The following is a 16,603-nucleotide window of genomic DNA, read 5'->3' as shown; positions in this document are numbered from 1 at the left end:
GGGCTTTTCTCTTCTGCCAGAGTGCTTTGCTCCATGGTTTGGCCCCTGGGCCTGCCTTACGCTCAGTGGGTGAATGAGAGCGCTCTAGAGACTTGAGGTGGGCTCCTGAGCATCCGTCTTGCATGTGCCGTTCCACACAGTGCGGATCCGTGACTACCCTCGCTACCTGTTTGAGATCCGTGACTGGAGGCTGCTGGGCCGACTGGTGGGCACCGAGCAGAGCGGACAGGCCTGCTCCCGACGGCGACAGACCCTGCACCTGGGACTCCCCTGGGGAGATGTGGTCGTGGAAAGGAACATGCCACCGCTCAAGTTCTACCATGATTTTCGTTGTGAGTGCATACGGGGATTACAGGAGCTGGGGAGTTTGGTTTGGAGGGGAGACATTCATGATGGAGAGGGTGAGCGCTAAGATGAAGTTGTTCTCTAAGACTTGGGGAAGAATTAGGACTTTGGTAGAATGTTTGTTAGTCACTAATCAACATGCCCTCCAGCTGAAGTCTTCCAGTACACAGTGGTGTGGGGGCCGTGCTGGGACCCAGCCTGGACATTGATCGGCCAGTCCGTGGACCTCTTGACGAAGCCCTCGGCCGACCCCAGTGCGCCCTTGCCCTGGTGGGACAAGAGCCGCTTGCTTTTCCATGGGGACTGGCACATGGACATCGAGCAGGCCAATCTGCACCAGCTGGCCACAGAGGTGAGCAGAGCAGGGGGCATCCGCCGATTTCATTTTCACCCCAGGTGGTTGGAGCTCAGTGCGGTTGGATGGGGGGGGCGGGGTGGCCCCTTTCCAATACCTCGTTAAAAGGGTGAGATGCTTACAGGATCCCTATAATACAACTGAAAACATGCACTGGGAATGGAGCCACCTCTTTTTTCACTGGAAACCAGGCCAGTTTGTGTTCAAGGGAGACTTGGACGTCAACGTGAGGACAGCCTCCAAGTGAGTTGAGTGGTGGGTATGGCCTTGGTTGGGGGGCGAGGATATTGCTACGGGGGAGGCGGGGGGAGAGAGGAAGAGGGATGGGTGGGGAAGGGCACTGAACAGGGGCTCCCTCGTGAGGCAGGTATGACGACTGCTGCTTCCTGCACCTGCCCGACCTCTGTATGACCCTGGACCTGCAGTGGCTGTGCCATGGGAACCCCCACGACCACCATAGTGTCATCCTGCGAGCCCCAGAGTTCTTGCCTGAAGTATCTCTGGGCCAGCTCCACGACTCCTACCGGGCCTTCAGATCTGAGAACCTCAACCTCTCTATCAAGATGGACCTGACCCGGCACAGTGGGAGTAAGGCTGGGAGGAGGGGGTGCGGGGCATGGCCTGGGATGCTGGAAAAGAGAGAGAGCCTAGGAGGATTTCCTTTGGAGCGGAGGAAGGAGATCCCTTGGTCTGGGGCGTGGAAAGTGCCAAGATGGAAGTTTCACGTTGTCGTGGGCCCCTTGCCCCTCCTGGCGAGGGAGAATCCCTTTTGTTGCTGTGTCCACCTCCAGCAGGACCTCCAACTGAGGTCTTCCTCTTCTCTGCATCTGCAGCCATGTCCCAGCCCCGGATTCTGCTCTACAGCAGTACCCTTCGATGGATGCAGAACTTCTGGGCGACGTGGACCAGTGTCACCCGGCCCATCTGTCGAGGAAAGCTTTTCAATAACATGAAGCCCGGCAAGAAGAAGCTTGGCCAGCATTACAAGCAGCTCTCCTACACGGCGCTCTTCCCCCAGCTGCAGGTCTGAGCCGCATTCATTTTCCTGGGCCGTCTGCCGGCCCTGCATCTTGGCTTCTTGCGGTGGGCCCCGGCCTCTGTCCTGCCCACCTCTCTGGCTCCACGTCACCTCCCGGATCGTCTCAGTCCCGTGTCGTCTTTCTTTAGGTGCATTACTGGGCCTCCTTTGCTCAGCAACGGGGCATTCAGGTTGAGTGCAGCCAGGGCCATGTCTTCACTCGGGGAACCCAGCGATTGATACCTCAAGGTTTGGCCAGTTGCCCCTCCTTTGCTTCTCCCTGCCTTCACCTGTTGGCCCCCTCCCTCCACCTCCCCAACCCCATCCCAAGATGCTTGACCGCCAGCCCTCTGAGTGCTGGTCTCACACCTCACAGCCGGCACCGTGATGCGGCGCCTCATCTCTGAATGGAGCGTGACGCAGATGGTGAGTGACCTGAGCCAGGTGACGGTGCATCTGATGGCTTCGCCCAGTGACGAGAGCTCCGACCACCGCCTGGATCTCCTGGTAACAAAGACCCACCTCTTGAGCTTGTCCTCCCTCACCTACCAGAGGCACAGCAACCGCACCGTGGAGGAGGTACGCTCCGGCCCCCACAGCCCTCTCTGAATTCCTGTCGGATCCTGCATTCTCTTCTAGCTGCATACACGAGGGACTCCCAGTCCCGATTGACCCCTTTGTCTGGAAGTGTCTTTTCTTCTATTTAAGGTTTTATGTTAGACCACTTGAAAATACATTCTCAGGCCTGAGGTCTAATATCCAAGATCATAATTATCCCGGAAAAAGAGACCTCCTGGTCCTCTCTCTACATCCTTCCTCTTCACCCCAAGCAGATTTCATTTTCACTTGTGCTGTTCTGTGTGTCCTTGCATTTAGCATGTTTAAGCAGCCTCCAGCCCCCATTGGCAGTCCGAGGCCCCCACATGACCTGCTTTCATTCAGATCTTCCTCTTTCCTCAGGAGCTTTCCTCTCGAGATGGGGACCCTGCCTTTCATACCCATCAATTGCACTTAGTGGACCTGCGAGCTTCCTGGACTACCACCAACAGGGACATTGCCTTTGGCCTCTACGATGGCTACAAGAAAGCAGCTGTCCTGAAACGAAATCTTTCCACTGAAGCCCTGAAGGGGTTAAAGATTGATCCTCAGCTGCCAGCCAAAAAACCAAAGCGAGGTGTTCTTCCCAGCCCCCCAGCCCCGCCTCGGGTCAACCCGCCCAGCCTCAGCAAAGGGCCTGAGAAGGGCTCCTCAGGAGGTAAGGCAGAGGTGATGAGACATCATGGGTTCATTTAGTCACTGGACATGACAAGGTTGATTATATCCAGGATCACAGAGTTGAGAGTGGAGGAGATCCTAGAGCTCGCCTGCCCTGACTCCCCTTTTTTTTTTTTTTTTTTTTAATTGATTCTCAGTTTTGTTGTTGTCACTTGTTCTCAGTCGTTTCTGAGATCACCCTCACTTCCTTGAACTTGTTCTAACAAGGAGAATCATACAGAGCCAGCCAGCCCAGCCATTCCTTGGTGTCAGGGTAGCCTCTTCATCTGGAGCTCCCTCCTGAGGTAGTTCTTTGTTTCATGATAGACTCAGCGCATGTTGTTGGAGTCGTTAGAGTTGCTGTTCTCCCACTTTGGCTCTTTTTCAGTCTAAAATACTTTCTCAAAGTCTGTCCACGTTGTCCCAGATTTCTCACATTCATCTTTTCTTACACTGCAGTAGGATTCCCTGACATCCATTCATCACAGCTTTTTCATACATTCCTCATTCGATGGCTCCCCTCTACTCAGAAAACTTCAGTGGCTCCTTTTACCCCCAGGATCAAGTTTTCTGCTTCACATTTAAATCTCCTTGTGAGTTTCCATTTTCCACGATTCTTATACTTTGTCACTAACTCTACAGGCCAGTGGGTGCAATTTGCTGTTCCTTGAACACGGTCCTCCTTTGCCAATCTCTGACTCTGCGATCGATGACTCTCATGTTTGCTTGGAGTGCTCCATCTTCCCCTTCTTCCTCTTGGGTTTCTTGGCTTCCTTCAAGACATAGCACAGATCCCATCTTCCTTCAGCCCTTCCTGACCTTCCCAGCCGCTGATGGCAGGGTCGTAGAGATGACTTTTCATCTGCTCTGCGTGAATTTTGTTCGTAGCTCCTTAGTTCAGTGATGTCTCTCTGTCTCTGGAACGGGAGCTCCTGGAGGGCCCGGGCATTTTTGTCTTTCTCAGGAACTTCACTGCTTATTTTAGAACCTGGCCCACAGTAAGCATTTCGTAGAAGTTGACGGCTTCTGGTTTTCTACTGCCACAAAGCAGAGTTGGGTACTTGGTACTACTTTGGTATATTCCCAGAACTGCATCTTTCTCATTTTACAGATGAGGGAACTGAGCCTACCAGAAGTTATCGCCTTTACTCAGCACCCCTCAATTCCAGGGAGGAGAGGCCTGGATTCTAATGCTGCCTCTCACCCTGTGTTTGGGGCCAGCCCTTTACAGCTGGGAGCCCTTGTGTCCTCAGCTGGACAGTGGGTGTGTACATTAGGAGATCCTCCGCCTATGTGTATAGGACGCATAAGAGTCAGAGGGAAGGAAATATGTCCATGGCAGCCAAGCCTGCTGGAGGGGAGTGTTCAGCTCTTCCGATTCCTGATTCCAGGCACTGCTCCCTCTGCTTTGGACCAGTCACTTGGACGTGAAGGCAGATAGCCCGGCACTCTCTTAGTCCTCATGTCTCAGACCCATTGGTTGTTTTTTATTCCTTCTTTTCCTGACCAAAGATCATTTGTGTTGGCAGAAAAATGAAATACAATAAGAATGGAGTGGCTCTGGTAGCTTCTGCCTCTTTGTGGCCCCATCTACCCCCTGCACTGCTAGCAGCCTGTCCAGCTTGCCCCCGAGCCCTAAGGAAGCTCCTTGTTGTTGCCCCTCACTCTTTGCCGGTTTCATCTGGGACTGAGCGATCGCTCCGGTGGCCTCTTCCATGGGGCCAGGACCATCCAAACCCCTGTCCTTGCCCTCTGTGAGTCTGCCAGCTTCCGTGCACATCTCTAGTCCAAGTGGGTTGGTTATTTCCTTGGGCATCCACATGTACCTCTTTAGGGAACTCTTCTTTTCCCCCTCCATTAGAATAGTTTCTGCGCCTTCGTCACTGTTAGGAAGTTTCCCACATCCAGGGCATTCTCCTTGTCCTTTCTCTGGACCCTTTAAGATGTGCTCTCTGCAGGTTTCCTTCCCCGGTGCTCATCTAAGATAGAGTAGTCACTCAGGGCAGGATTGCTGGCCGTCATTTCCACTAGTTCCACCCTTCTTTCTGCGTGTTCTGTCCACTCGATTTTCTGGGTTTCTGAATCTGTTCTGAACGTTCTATGCCACAAGTACCGGAGCCCTAGCAGGGCTAGAACAGAGACTGGGAAGAAGGTTCTAGGACATATAGAGAGGGAGATAGTTTAAGGGGAGTGAGGGCTCTGGAGGTCAGTGGAGAAAGTAGGGGAGAAGAGAATTCCGTGTGTTTCCTGACTCAGCCGTGCGTGATGAGACATGATTTCTTCTTCCTCCGACTGTGGCCCTCTTCTTCCTCCTCAGGTGCCCACATGTTACGGAAGCTGATTGAGGAGACAGATAAATTTGTGGTGTTCACAGAAGATGAGTCGGGCGTCAGTGAGCAGCTCTGTGGCATCGCCGCCTGTCAGACGGACGATATTTTCAACCGCAACTGCCTCATTGAGCTGGTCAACTGCCAGGTAGCCTTGCTGTGCCCCAGCATCCAAGGGGGAGGGGAAGGGCCAGAGAGCTCTTGATCTGGTCACATAGAGGGCTAGAGTTAGGAGCCAGCGTGGTAGCAGACTGGAGAAGCCATTGAAATGCCTAAAATAAAATGCAGAGGATTACAGAGGAAACCAGTTATCCTACATACAGTTATCAGAATATATATATATTTGTTATTTTTTTTAAATGTATGAACCCTGGGAGCAGCTAGATGGCAGAGTGGGTAGAAAATTGATCCTGAGGTCAGGAGGACCTGAGTTCAAATCCAGCCTCAGACACCTAATACTTGCTAGCTGTGTGACCCTGGGCAAGTTATTCAACCCCAGGTGCCTCACCAACAAAACAAAAACAGTAACTTATGGACCATATTTGAGAATCCCCTAAAGAGGCCTCTCTGCTAAGAAACAGTCCCATCTTTGAAAGTTAGAGAAGTTGAGGAACTTGGCCTTGGTGGTCGCTGCTGCTTCTAGGGTCTGGCACTGCCGAAGTGGGCTGGGAGGGCCGAGGCTGCTCTGAGGGTGGGCAGCCAGAGTGACATGTATACCAGCCAGAGCATTTGATAGAAACTTATTGTTTTAGTTTTCTTATTTGTTTTAAAACTTTAAATACAAAAGCAAGTAGAGCATTTCCATGTATACAGCAGAACATGAAAGGATTCCATAAAAATACTACATTTCCATTTCAAGAAAAACCTCCTGATTCCTACATATTCTTTTCAAAGCTGCCCAGATTTTCATTGCTTCCTTCTAGGTTTCCTTTTGTTCTCTGTTGTGCAAACTTTATTTTGTTTCTCTTTTTCTCCTCTCCCGTGCCCTAAAGAAGGCTACCATTAAATGTCACTCTGTTCATATGCATACATATCCATGTATGTAAGACTGCACTCTGCATGTTTCTATGTGTCGGTCTCTTCCCTCATAGATCCAAGCTTTTCCGTGTTTTTTTAAATCCTCCAGCTCACCACTTCTTATATCTCAGTTGTATTCGATTCTAATCCTATATCACAGTTGAAGGGCATCTTTTACTTTAGGCATCTGACTTGGTGCAAACTGGTACAGTTGGTCAGTGGCAGGGTGAAAGCTCAGCTATGATGGATGATGGGTTCTTTGAGCTTATGACCGCTCTTCTTCAGTGGTGTCCTGAAACTTCTTGTCTTTCCCCTAGATGGTTCTTCGAGGTGCAGAGACAGAGGGCTGTGTCATCGTGTCCGCGGCCAAAGCCCAGCTGCTTCAGTGCCAACATCACCCAGCCTGGTATGGGGATACCCTAAAGCAGAAGACGTCCTGGACGTGTCTCCTGGATGGCATGCAGTACTTTGCTACCACTGAGAGCAGCCCCGCTGAACGTGATGACCGGCAGCTCTGGCTGGAGGTCAGTGTACCCCCCCTTTAGCAGAACATGGCATGTCCCTCCCGTTACCGGATGGGATCAAATACATTCAAACTCTTCTCTTAAAAAAGCCTTTACCATCTGACCCCAGGCTGCCTTTCCAGGCTTCTTGTGTATACATCATAACAGGGAAGAACTTGCTTTCCCTCTCCCATTTCTATGTCTTGGAACACCCAGCTGTCACACCCACTTCCCCTTTGCCTCCCAGGGAAGTCTGTCTGGACCATCCCTTCCTTCTCCCCAATTGCGAGAGCCCTGTCTCACCAAGAATTACTTTGTCAGTATTTGGGCTTAATAGTTTCTGTTCTTAGTATTTCCCCCAATAAGATGTAAGTTTTTTGAGGGCAGCTACACTTTCATTTGTTTTTGTATTCCCAGGCACCCAGTGCTTGGCACATTAGGGACTTTATCAACTTGTGCTGATTGAGGGAAATGCAGGGGTCAGCACAGGTGGGGAGTTCTCCCCATTGCCTGTGGCTGTTGGCTGAGGGTGGTGATGCTGGCAGGAGCTCTGTGTTTGTGGAGCCTCCGGGCCTTTCTGCTTCTGTTTCACTTGTTGTTCTTGTACCCTCAGCAGGTGGTACAAAGCTTGGTAGGTTTTTGACACCTGCTTGTGGGATTGCCCATACATCGTGAAGATGAGCCGAGGCAGGTGCCGAGACCTTTGAGCTTCTCAGAAATGTTTTTAGCTGCCTCTGACCTCTTGTCATTATACTATTTGTTGGCTGATTGCATTTGTCAAGTGGGAGCAGGTCTGATTTTAGGGCTCATCAAGTCCTAAACTAGCACTCACATCTTGCAGATACTCTGATGGCTCAGGCTAAAGAAAGGGTGTGTTGTGGGGAATAGAGAGGGAGTGAGCTGGGAGCAGAGCCAAGGAAAATGGTACAAACCTGTTCTCATTCCTAACTTCTTGCTAAAGCCACCTGGCGGCTGTAACGGCAGGAGACCCAGCTCTCAGGAGGGGAGCGGTGGCAGCCAACACTGGACATTAGTGCCATTAGTTGTTAGCAAGTAGAGCAAAGCAGGGGAATTCTGCAGCCCTCTCCAAGCTGCGCTCCCTTCCCCCACCCTGACACACCTGACAAGCACCAAAGCAAGCCATGCTTGTTAGTCTGTCCTTTGTGGATAAAACTCATCCCTCCTTCCTCACCCCAGCTGAGATGTCTCATTGCTGTGACAAAGGAGCCCAGTGTAGGCAACACCCAGCGTAACTGTCCAAGAGGCAAGAAACTTTCAAATCAGATGTCACGCTAGACAGGGGACAGGCAGGATGGTGGCGATACGAAGAGGACGTTGAGCTGGTCTGTAACTAGTGCTCCAAGTAAAAGGTGCCCCTTGCAGCAAACAAATGTAGAGAGCACCTCTTTTTCCTGTTGAGGTGAGGCTGTCATGTGGCTGCCGGTCTCGGGCGTGCTGAGCCTTGTACCTCAAGCCCACTTTTTCAGGTAGAGGCTCCTGCAGCCTTCAGAGAACACTGTCCCTGACCCTTCAAGAGGGGTGTGTCATGGTACACTTTTCACTGAGCTGCCTGTCTCTGACTTAATGTGTTTCATAGCTGGGGGCTCCATGTTGTTTCCCCTTTTTCCAATGATAAAGCTGTTCACATTGTATTTATTCCACTTCAAACTCTGAATTTTGGTTGGCAGAAAGATTTAAATGAATGTCAGCCTCAGTTTCACCATTATCAGTGTCCACAGAGAACAATGGGAATTTGAACAGGGAAAAGTGCTAAAGAAGGTTCAGATTTAGTGAAAGTTTGCACTGTCCAAAGTCCAATTTCTGATGGGTTTTTAGGTGTCAGGTCTGGACACATTTGGTCTAAAAACCTCCTGGGGAGGATTCTTGGTTGGATATGTTTCCCAAATTTCCTGGCCAGTGGAATTTGAGAAGAGAGATTTCAGATCATAGCTATGTTCTTAGCAGGCTCAAGGCCAGGCTTGAAGGCCTAAAGACATCTGAAACCAGGAGAGAGAGCTGTCCGACCTCTACCTGGGAAGTTTCCTGTAGAGACCTGGGAACTGGAAGGCTGTGGAACAAGTGGTGTCCGCTCTCGGGTTGGGATCCATAGCCTTTTTGCCCAGGAACTGTCTGTGACTGTTCTGGCTGAAGAGGCCCGTCTCTTCCTGCAGGTAAAGAACATTGAGGAACACCGGGAGCGCACTCTGGATTCCGTGCAAGAGCTGATGGAGAGTGGGCAGGCAGTGGGCGGCATGGTCAGCACCACTACAGGTTGGCCAGGCCCCACCCCTGCCCCAGGTTGGGGGAGCAAGGGAAGGCCTGATAGTGCTGGGATCAGGCCGTGGTCTTACATAGTCAGAAGTCAACGTTTTGGGCATGGCTTTTTTGCCACAAGTCAGAGGCATGGCCCCGTACGGAGCAGAACTGCCCCTAAGCAAGCTTTCTCTCCTGACCAGACTGGAACCAGCCGGCGGAGGCCCAGCAAGCCCAGCAAGTCCAGCGGATCATCTCACGCTGCAGTTGCCGCATGTATTACATCAGCTACAGCCATGACATTGACCCTGAGCTGGCCACTCAGATCAAGCCACCTGAGGTCCACGAACAGCAGGAAGAAAAGGAGGACCTGCTGAAGAAACAGGAAGGTGTGCAAGAGCTTGTGGCTTCTCAGAATGGGGAGGGTCTCCTGGAGAAGTGCCCACTGCTTGGTCCTGACACTTGTATATTAACCAAAGTCCCAGCTAGTCATTGATCCCTCCGGGGCTCGCCTCAAAATAATGGGCACCTCTGGCTTTCGATTTCTGCCTTAGAAATAGCATTGGTTCTAAGAGGGCCCCATGCGTGGCTTGACACAGCAGTCCCAGGATGTTTTTGCCTCTACGCAGACTCCTGTCCTGTGGGGCTCTAGGATGGGCAGGGCTCTCAGAGAGGGGCTTGGACTCCCTACTAAAATCCCTGACGATATCACAGGGGCTGTGGACACCTTCACCCTCATCCACCATGAGCTGGAGATCTCTACCAACCCAGCCCAGTATGCCATGATCCTGGACATTGTCAACAACTTATTGCTTCATGTAGAACCCAAACGAAAGGTGAGTCTGGCTTTTTTATTTTAGGCCAAACCTTGTTGGAATGTCCCAAGGTCCCGTGGGTTTTTGGGGGGGATCTTGGTTGGGCCACAAGCCGTAGTGGGATACTTATGTCCATAGGAGAGCTTTGGAAGTAGAAGAGCCCCCCCCGGGTTAGCAACAGTAGACTGTCGATCATGTTTGCACAGGCTTTAGCTTTCCCAAGCCAGTGAGGACTGGATTTCTTAGTTCTAACTCTAGTTCCCACTAAAATCCACTGTTGTCCCTCCGTGGACATGATCTGTGGCAGTGATCAGGTGATCCCTAATACCTTCTCTCCCTCTTCCTCTCAGGAAGCTTCTGAGAGGAGAGATGCTTGCACTCCGTGCCCACACGTGCCCACAGGCCTCATTTTTGCCCCTCTCTTAGGAGCATAGTGAAAAAAAGCAGCGGGTCCGCTTCCAGCTGGAGATCTCTAGCAACCCCGAGGAGCAGCGCAGCAGCATCCTGCACTTACAGGAGGCTGTGAGACAGCACGTGGCTCAGATCCGGCAGCTTGAGAAGCAGATGTACTCCATCATGAAGGTTGGGGCACAGAGCCTGGGCTCAAGGCTTCTGGGCGTGGGAGGGAGCTCCTGCTCACTCTTGGCTGCTCTGCTTCCCCCAGTCTCTGCAGGATGACAGCAAGAACGAGAACCTCCTTGACTTGAACCAGAAGCTGAGCCAGGAAAAAGCTGACCTGCAGCTGGAGAGTGAGGAACTGAACATCCTCATCAGGTGCGCTCTCCAGGGCTCCCCCTGCCCTTGTTTCTCAGCAGTCTCCAGGACGGGGAGCCTTCTCCCAAGGAAAGCTTGGGTTTGGCCTTGGATGTCTCCTCCTGGCAGGAGGGCCCAGGTGGGCTTCTGAGCAAGAGCCGGCACCTGCAGTTGGCTTCCTCACTTCCCTCCTTTTGGTTCCCAAGCAGTTTGTACCCAGGGACAGATGGTTCTGAGGGAGCCATGCAGGGAAATTTGGGGGAGAGCCACGACCCATCTGGCTGGCAGCCTTGAAACCGTGGCTCTGAACCTGAAATTCGGTGTAGAGTTTATGCAGAAGTAGGGTGTGATTGCAACTTAAACGCTGGCATGGGTTACAGGGAGAGAGCTCCTTGCTATAGCAGAGCTGCAGCCCTGCGGGTGGGGCAGTGAATCCCGGGCTGGGCACGGTCTCGGGCTCCAGTGTGAATGTGTCATCTGGAGTTTACATTTGGGATATCCCCAAAGCACACACTCGACCTCCCTGGCTTTAGCTCTGTTCCGCTCTCTCCTGACCTTCACCACACCACCAGGTGTTTTAAAGACTTCCAGCTCCAACGGGCCAACAAGATGGAGCTTCGAAAGCAGCAGGAGGATGTGAGTGTGGCCCGCCGGACCGAGTTCTACTTTGCCCAGGCACGATGGCGCCTCACTGAGGAGGATGGGCAGCTGGGCATTGCCGAGCTGGAGCTCCAGCGATTCTTGTATAGCAAGGTAGTGCCGTGGCCAACGGAACATGGAAAAGACCTCTGGCAAACCCCTGGGGAAAGCTTAACCGCAGTGGGATGGGTCTGTCTTAACAGGTGAATAAGTCTGATGACACGGCTGAACATCTCCTAGAGCTGGGCTGGTTCACGATGAACAATCTCCTGCCCAATGCAGTCTATAAGGCAAGTATCCTTCCTGCTGCCCAGTCCTGCACCCCCTCTTCCCAGCACAGGGGCAGCAACCCTTGCAGAGAGCCAGTAGGAGAGTGCCTAGAGACCAGGGCCTCTTACCTGGCTTTCCCTACAATTTTTTTGGTTTTTAAAGTAGGTGCTGAAGGACCCTTTACATCCCACAGGTGGTGCTTCGGCCCCAGAGCTCCTGCCAGTCTGGCCGGCAGTTGGCCCTACGTCTGTTCAGCAAGGTCCGGCCTCCTGTGGGAGGCATCTCCATCAAGGAGCACTTTGAGGTGAGGGAAACCCAACTTCTGAAGCGTCTAAGAAGAGAGAAGGATGGGGACTATTTCTACCACAGAATTTAGATTTAGGCTAAGGAAGAATAACCAACTTTGTTTTAATGTGCCCCCCCCTTTTTGTAAAATAAATTTTTATTTTTATTTTTTTGTCTTTTAGATCACTTATATTTCTCACTGTTTTCTCATTCTCTAAACAGTTTAATTTCCATGGTTTTCAGTGTTCTTGTCTAGAAAGACAATCCCTTTTCAGAGAGCCATACACTATAATATGAAAAAAAGGAAGAAAATTTCCACAAAACTAATCAACATGTCAAAAAGTGTTAGATTATAGGCAGCAGTCTAATCCAGGGGTTCTCAAACTACGGCCCTCGGGCCAGGTGCGGCCGCTGAGGACGTTTATGCACCCACCGGGTTATGGCAAATGGGCTGAGGGGCAGAGACAGAGGGTGAGCTTTTGTTTTTATTTATAGTCCGGCCTCCCACAGTCTGAGCGACAGTGAACTGGCCCCTATTTAAAAAGTTTGAGGACCCCTGCTCTAATCTCATCGTCCCTCATTTCTTCAAGGGGGTGTTCTCGTTGGCCGTTCTGTCTCCCAGCAATTAGTTCTGATTATTTTGTTCTTTTCATTCACACTGTTGTGGGTGGTGGGCGTGGTGTTTTTCTGATTCTGCATCAGTTCTTGTATGTCTTCCCATGCATCTCTGAATTCATTACATTCATTTTTTATTACACCACAATGATACTCCATTACATTTATGTACCATAATTTGTTTAACTGCTCCCTGCTCCCCCATCAAGGGGTGTCTGCTTTGTTTACAGTTCTTTGCTACTACAGATATTTTGGTGTGAAGGCCAGCTAGATGTCACAGCCCTGGTGCCAGGAGAACCCTAGTTCAAATCCAGCCTCAGACATTTAACATTTATTAACTGTTATGACCCTTGGGTCATAGGTCACTCAATCTTAATTGCCTCACCAGACAAACAAAACAAAAATATCTTGGTGTATTTGGGGCCTACTTTTTTGTCTTGTAACTGACCTCTTTGATATTAACACCTAACAGTAAAATATATGGGTCAAAAAATGTGGACATTTTGTTTATTATTTTTTTAACATAATTCCAGATTTGCTTTCCAGAATGAGTAGACCAATTTGTAGTTGTACCCACACTGCATTAGCATACATAACTCTGCATAATAACCTCCAGCATTGACCTTTTCCATATTTTGCCATCTTTTCTAGTTGGATAGCTATGAACTGAAACCTCAGAGTTATTTTAAATGTCTCAATATTAGTGATTTGGAGCATTTGATCATATGGCTATTTGTACTTTTTTTTTTTTTTTTTTTTTTTGGTGAGGCAATTAAGTGACTTGTGCAGAGGTATGTAGTTATTAAGTGTTAAGTATCTGAGGCTGGATTTGAACTCGGGTCCTCCTGATTTAAGAACCATGCTTTCTCCATTGTACTATCTATCTGCCCCTAACTGTTCATAAATTGTAATTTTTTTGAGAAATGTTTTCATTTCAGAATATGACTTTTGTTATATAGAAGAAGCTGACTTTATTTTTGTTTTCAATTAACAGAATCTACTGTCTCTCTTCAATCTCTCCTGAACCAAGAAAAAAAAACCCCGAAACCCTTATAACAAATATACATAATTAAGCAAAACAAATCCCCACATTGGTTGAGTCTAAAAAATATGTCTCAGTTTGCACTCCCCATCCAGCACCTTGGGAGGTGGTGGAAACTCATGTTTAATCATGAATTCTTCGGAGTTACTTTGGTCTTTGCATCCATCAGAGTCTTTTGGAGTAACTGAGAGACTTTAACGCCTCTCTTACCTCCGTCTCTTGCAGGTCAATGTGGTTCCCCTCACCATCCAACTGACCCACCAGTTTTTCCATAGAATGATGGGCTTTTTCTTTCCTGGTCGTAGCATGGAGGATGAGGAGGTTGGCGACGAGGAGGACAAATCCAAGCTTGTGACTACGGGTGAGAGCCTTGGGATGGGGCTCCGGCGGAGCAGGGCGGCGGTCCCAGCAAGGAACCGAGGCCATGGAGAGGGGGTGATGGCCGGCCTGCTCGCTCTATTGTAGGGATGCCCGTGGTGAAGCCCCGGCAGCTGATCGCAGCGGATGACACAGTGTCTCTGGGCCCTGGAAAGGGTGTGGCTCAGGGCCTGAACCGTGGCTCTGGGGTCAGGAGATCATTCCGCAAAGCGCCTGAGGTACCCGGCACCTCCTTGGCTGGAGGGTGGGACAAGGTGTCCCTGTTTCCCGTGGGGTAGATGTGAGGGCAGAGGAGGGAGAGTGACTGAGCCACGTCCCACACGGGTCTCCTTTCTTCGGCCTTCCTCAGCACCCCGTGGATGACATCGACAAAATGAAAGAACGGGCCGCCATGAACAACTCCTTCATCTACATCAAGATCCCCCAAGTTCCGCTTTGTGTCAGCTATAAGGTCTGCCTCCCCTGGGCGTCCTGGGGCTGGCCGAGCAAGCTCTGCAGGCATGGGAGCTGGCCGAGGGGCCTGTTCCTGTTGTGCTGGGAGGGGGAAATTAGCAGCAGGGGTCTCTGCAGAATGGCTGGGCTGGCTGCTTCTTGAGGAGCCCCTGAGGCTTCTGGTTCTTCCCTCCCTCCTTCAGGGCGAGAAGAACAGTGTGGATTGGGGTGACCTGAATCTCGTGCTGCCGTGTCTAGAATATCACAACAACACATGGACGTGGCTGGACTTCGCCATGGCTGTGAAGAGGGATAGCCGCAAAGCCCTGGTGGCCCAGGTGTGTGGCTGGACTGGCGGGGTTGATAGGGCGCCACACTGAGGCAGACCCTGGGATAAGGCAAAAGATTGCCTCTGCTTATAACTGGAGGAGAAAGGGGGACTCTGCTGGTCCTTCTCCCCTTTCCCTGTGACATGTTCAGATGAGTCATTGATTCATTTAGCAAATAAATATTTCTACTTTGTCCATAGCTCTGCAAGAGACAGTATGATTAGGTAGAAAGACTGAAGTCAGAAGACCTGGGTTCAAGTTTCCACTCCACTACTTGTGAGCTTGGACAAATCAGTTTAATTTCCCCGAGTCTCAATGTTCTTGTGTAGAAAGACAAACCTTTAAATTCTACAAAGTCCCTTCTTGTTGGGTGTAAAGAAAGCACTTTGTTAAGCCTTACAGTGTTAAATTGTACATTTATTAATACCTTCTTCACAGGATTGTTGTGAGAAAAATTTCTTATAAACTGTAACATTGCTATGTAAATGTGAGTATTTAGAGCAAGGGTGGGGAACCTTTTGGATATTTATAACCCACTAATGAGTGGGTCATACGTACAATTATATACAAAATTGTCAATTTTTTAAATTCAAGCAGTGGGCACTTATACTTAGCTTTCAGCTCATCATCACCTTCGGTGCCTCAGCTAATGACTTCTCCTGATGCAGTCCTTGGGCTGGACATTCCCCACCCCTGCCTTAGAGCAAGATGTTGATGGGGCAGGTTTGGAGGCCATTCTTTCCATAGCTAGCTCCCCATTAATGTCAATAATGAAAACCCCTGAAGAGGTTGCATTATTTGATTTCACTTTGCCAATTTTCATATATCACATACATATTTTACATAAGTATATCTTCAAATAGTGAAGTCAGATACACGCATATGCTAATTAGGGGCCTGGCTGCAGATTATAAGCTCCTGAGGGCAGGGCAGTTGCCCTAAAGCCAAGCCCAGTGAATACCTGATAGAACAGGCCCTCTGTATTTTCTAAGCAGGTTCCCTGACCCTTGCCCCTTTCCTCCATCCTCCATCCTCACAGGTGATCAAGGAGAAGCTCAGGCTGAAGCCCGCTGCAGGGTCTGAGACCCGAGGGAAGCTTGAGACAAAGTCGGACCTGAACATGCAGCAGCAGGAGGAAGATGAGAAAGCCCGGCTCCTCATCGGTCTGAGCGTGGGCGACAAGAACCCCAGCAAGAAGTCGATTTTTGGCAGGAGAAAATAAGCTGGGAAAGCCCCTGTGGGGCAGAACTGGACTCTGGCCCTAGACTGCAGGGCCCAAGTGACTCAGGGTGGGGGCAGGGGGTAGAACTCCCCTTGTTCCCTGGGGAATCGTGGGGGCCTTAGGGAATGATACCCATGCTAGGCTGCTCCCCTTGGAGAGCCTAGTGGCTGATGCCATTGTGCTGCCAATTCCTGTTCAAAGCAGGTCCAGGATCAGAAGTAAGCCCAGAGCAGGGACATAGACGCTGGATCCTATGACCCAGTGGAGCCAGAGGAGGCTGGGAAGGGGTAGCAGATGTAGAGAAGTGGTGTTACATTTTTTAAAATAGACGTTATAAATATTTCTCTGTAACTTCTTCCCATGTGCCATGGGAAGGAAACCATGGGATGCGTGATCCCCTCTCAGCCCCTTCACCCCCTATAGCCTTGTACAGAAAGGGGTCTTTGTGTGCTAGAGCGGGGACCACCATCCTACTCTCTCTCGGTGCCAAGCTCTGCTGGGAGCATAGCATTGAGTGCCAGAGCTGGCCGGGAGCCCCTTGCCCTCTCCCTGAGTGTTGGTGGTGGGGATGATGGTACTGGTAACCAAATGGGATCTGCGGAGAAAGAAAGAAAGATGATTTTAAATTTGATGCTGTTTCGTGCTTCTCTCCAACGCGGGGACCCCACGGTTTTGGCTTGCTCTTGGCAGTTCCCAGTCCCAGGGGACAAGCCTCTGCCATCCCTTATATCCCTGGACGTTCCTCCGACTG

General features: G+C 50.5%; 1 protein-coding gene across 2 annotated transcripts in view; it reads left to right on the top strand.

Annotated features, from left to right (window-relative positions):
- Positions 1–16,483, top strand: part of BLTP2 (bridge-like lipid transfer protein family member 2) — a 31,861-nt gene extending 15,378 nt beyond the window's left edge. For both annotated transcript variants that reach the window (XM_074263705.1, XM_074263706.1), the window contains 23 exons: positions 141–332; positions 495–697; positions 825–943; positions 1,068–1,288; positions 1,534–1,724; positions 1,868–1,967; positions 2,095–2,297; positions 2,679–2,973; positions 5,290–5,447; positions 6,634–6,840; positions 8,991–9,090; positions 9,276–9,461; positions 9,787–9,908; positions 10,314–10,469; positions 10,552–10,661; positions 11,213–11,393; positions 11,483–11,569; positions 11,743–11,853; positions 13,717–13,852; positions 13,957–14,087; positions 14,219–14,320; positions 14,505–14,639; positions 15,670–16,483. In XM_074263705.1, coding sequence (XP_074119806.1) covers positions 141–332; positions 495–697; positions 825–943; positions 1,068–1,288; positions 1,534–1,724; positions 1,868–1,967; positions 2,095–2,297; positions 2,679–2,973; positions 5,290–5,447; positions 6,634–6,840; positions 8,991–9,090; positions 9,276–9,461; positions 9,787–9,908; positions 10,314–10,469; positions 10,552–10,661; positions 11,213–11,393; positions 11,483–11,569; positions 11,743–11,853; positions 13,717–13,852; positions 13,957–14,087; positions 14,219–14,320; positions 14,505–14,639; positions 15,670–15,852 — 3,629 coding nt within the window. In that variant the 3' untranslated portion in view covers positions 15,853–16,483. The remainder of the gene's footprint in view (positions 1–140; positions 333–494; positions 698–824; positions 944–1,067; positions 1,289–1,533; positions 1,725–1,867; positions 1,968–2,094; positions 2,298–2,678; positions 2,974–5,289; positions 5,448–6,633; positions 6,841–8,990; positions 9,091–9,275; positions 9,462–9,786; positions 9,909–10,313; positions 10,470–10,551; positions 10,662–11,212; positions 11,394–11,482; positions 11,570–11,742; positions 11,854–13,716; positions 13,853–13,956; positions 14,088–14,218; positions 14,321–14,504; positions 14,640–15,669) is intronic.
- Positions 16,484–16,603: the final 120 nt, after the last annotated feature.

The sequence above is a fragment of the Sminthopsis crassicaudata genome, chromosome 4 (assembly GCF_048593235.1).
Source record: "Sminthopsis crassicaudata isolate SCR6 chromosome 4, ASM4859323v1, whole genome shotgun sequence".
NCBI classification, from domain to species: domain Eukaryota; kingdom Metazoa; phylum Chordata; class Mammalia; order Dasyuromorphia; family Dasyuridae; genus Sminthopsis; species Sminthopsis crassicaudata.
The sequence above is the reverse complement of the archived record's forward strand: the minus strand, read 5'-3'. Positions and strand labels throughout refer to the sequence as shown.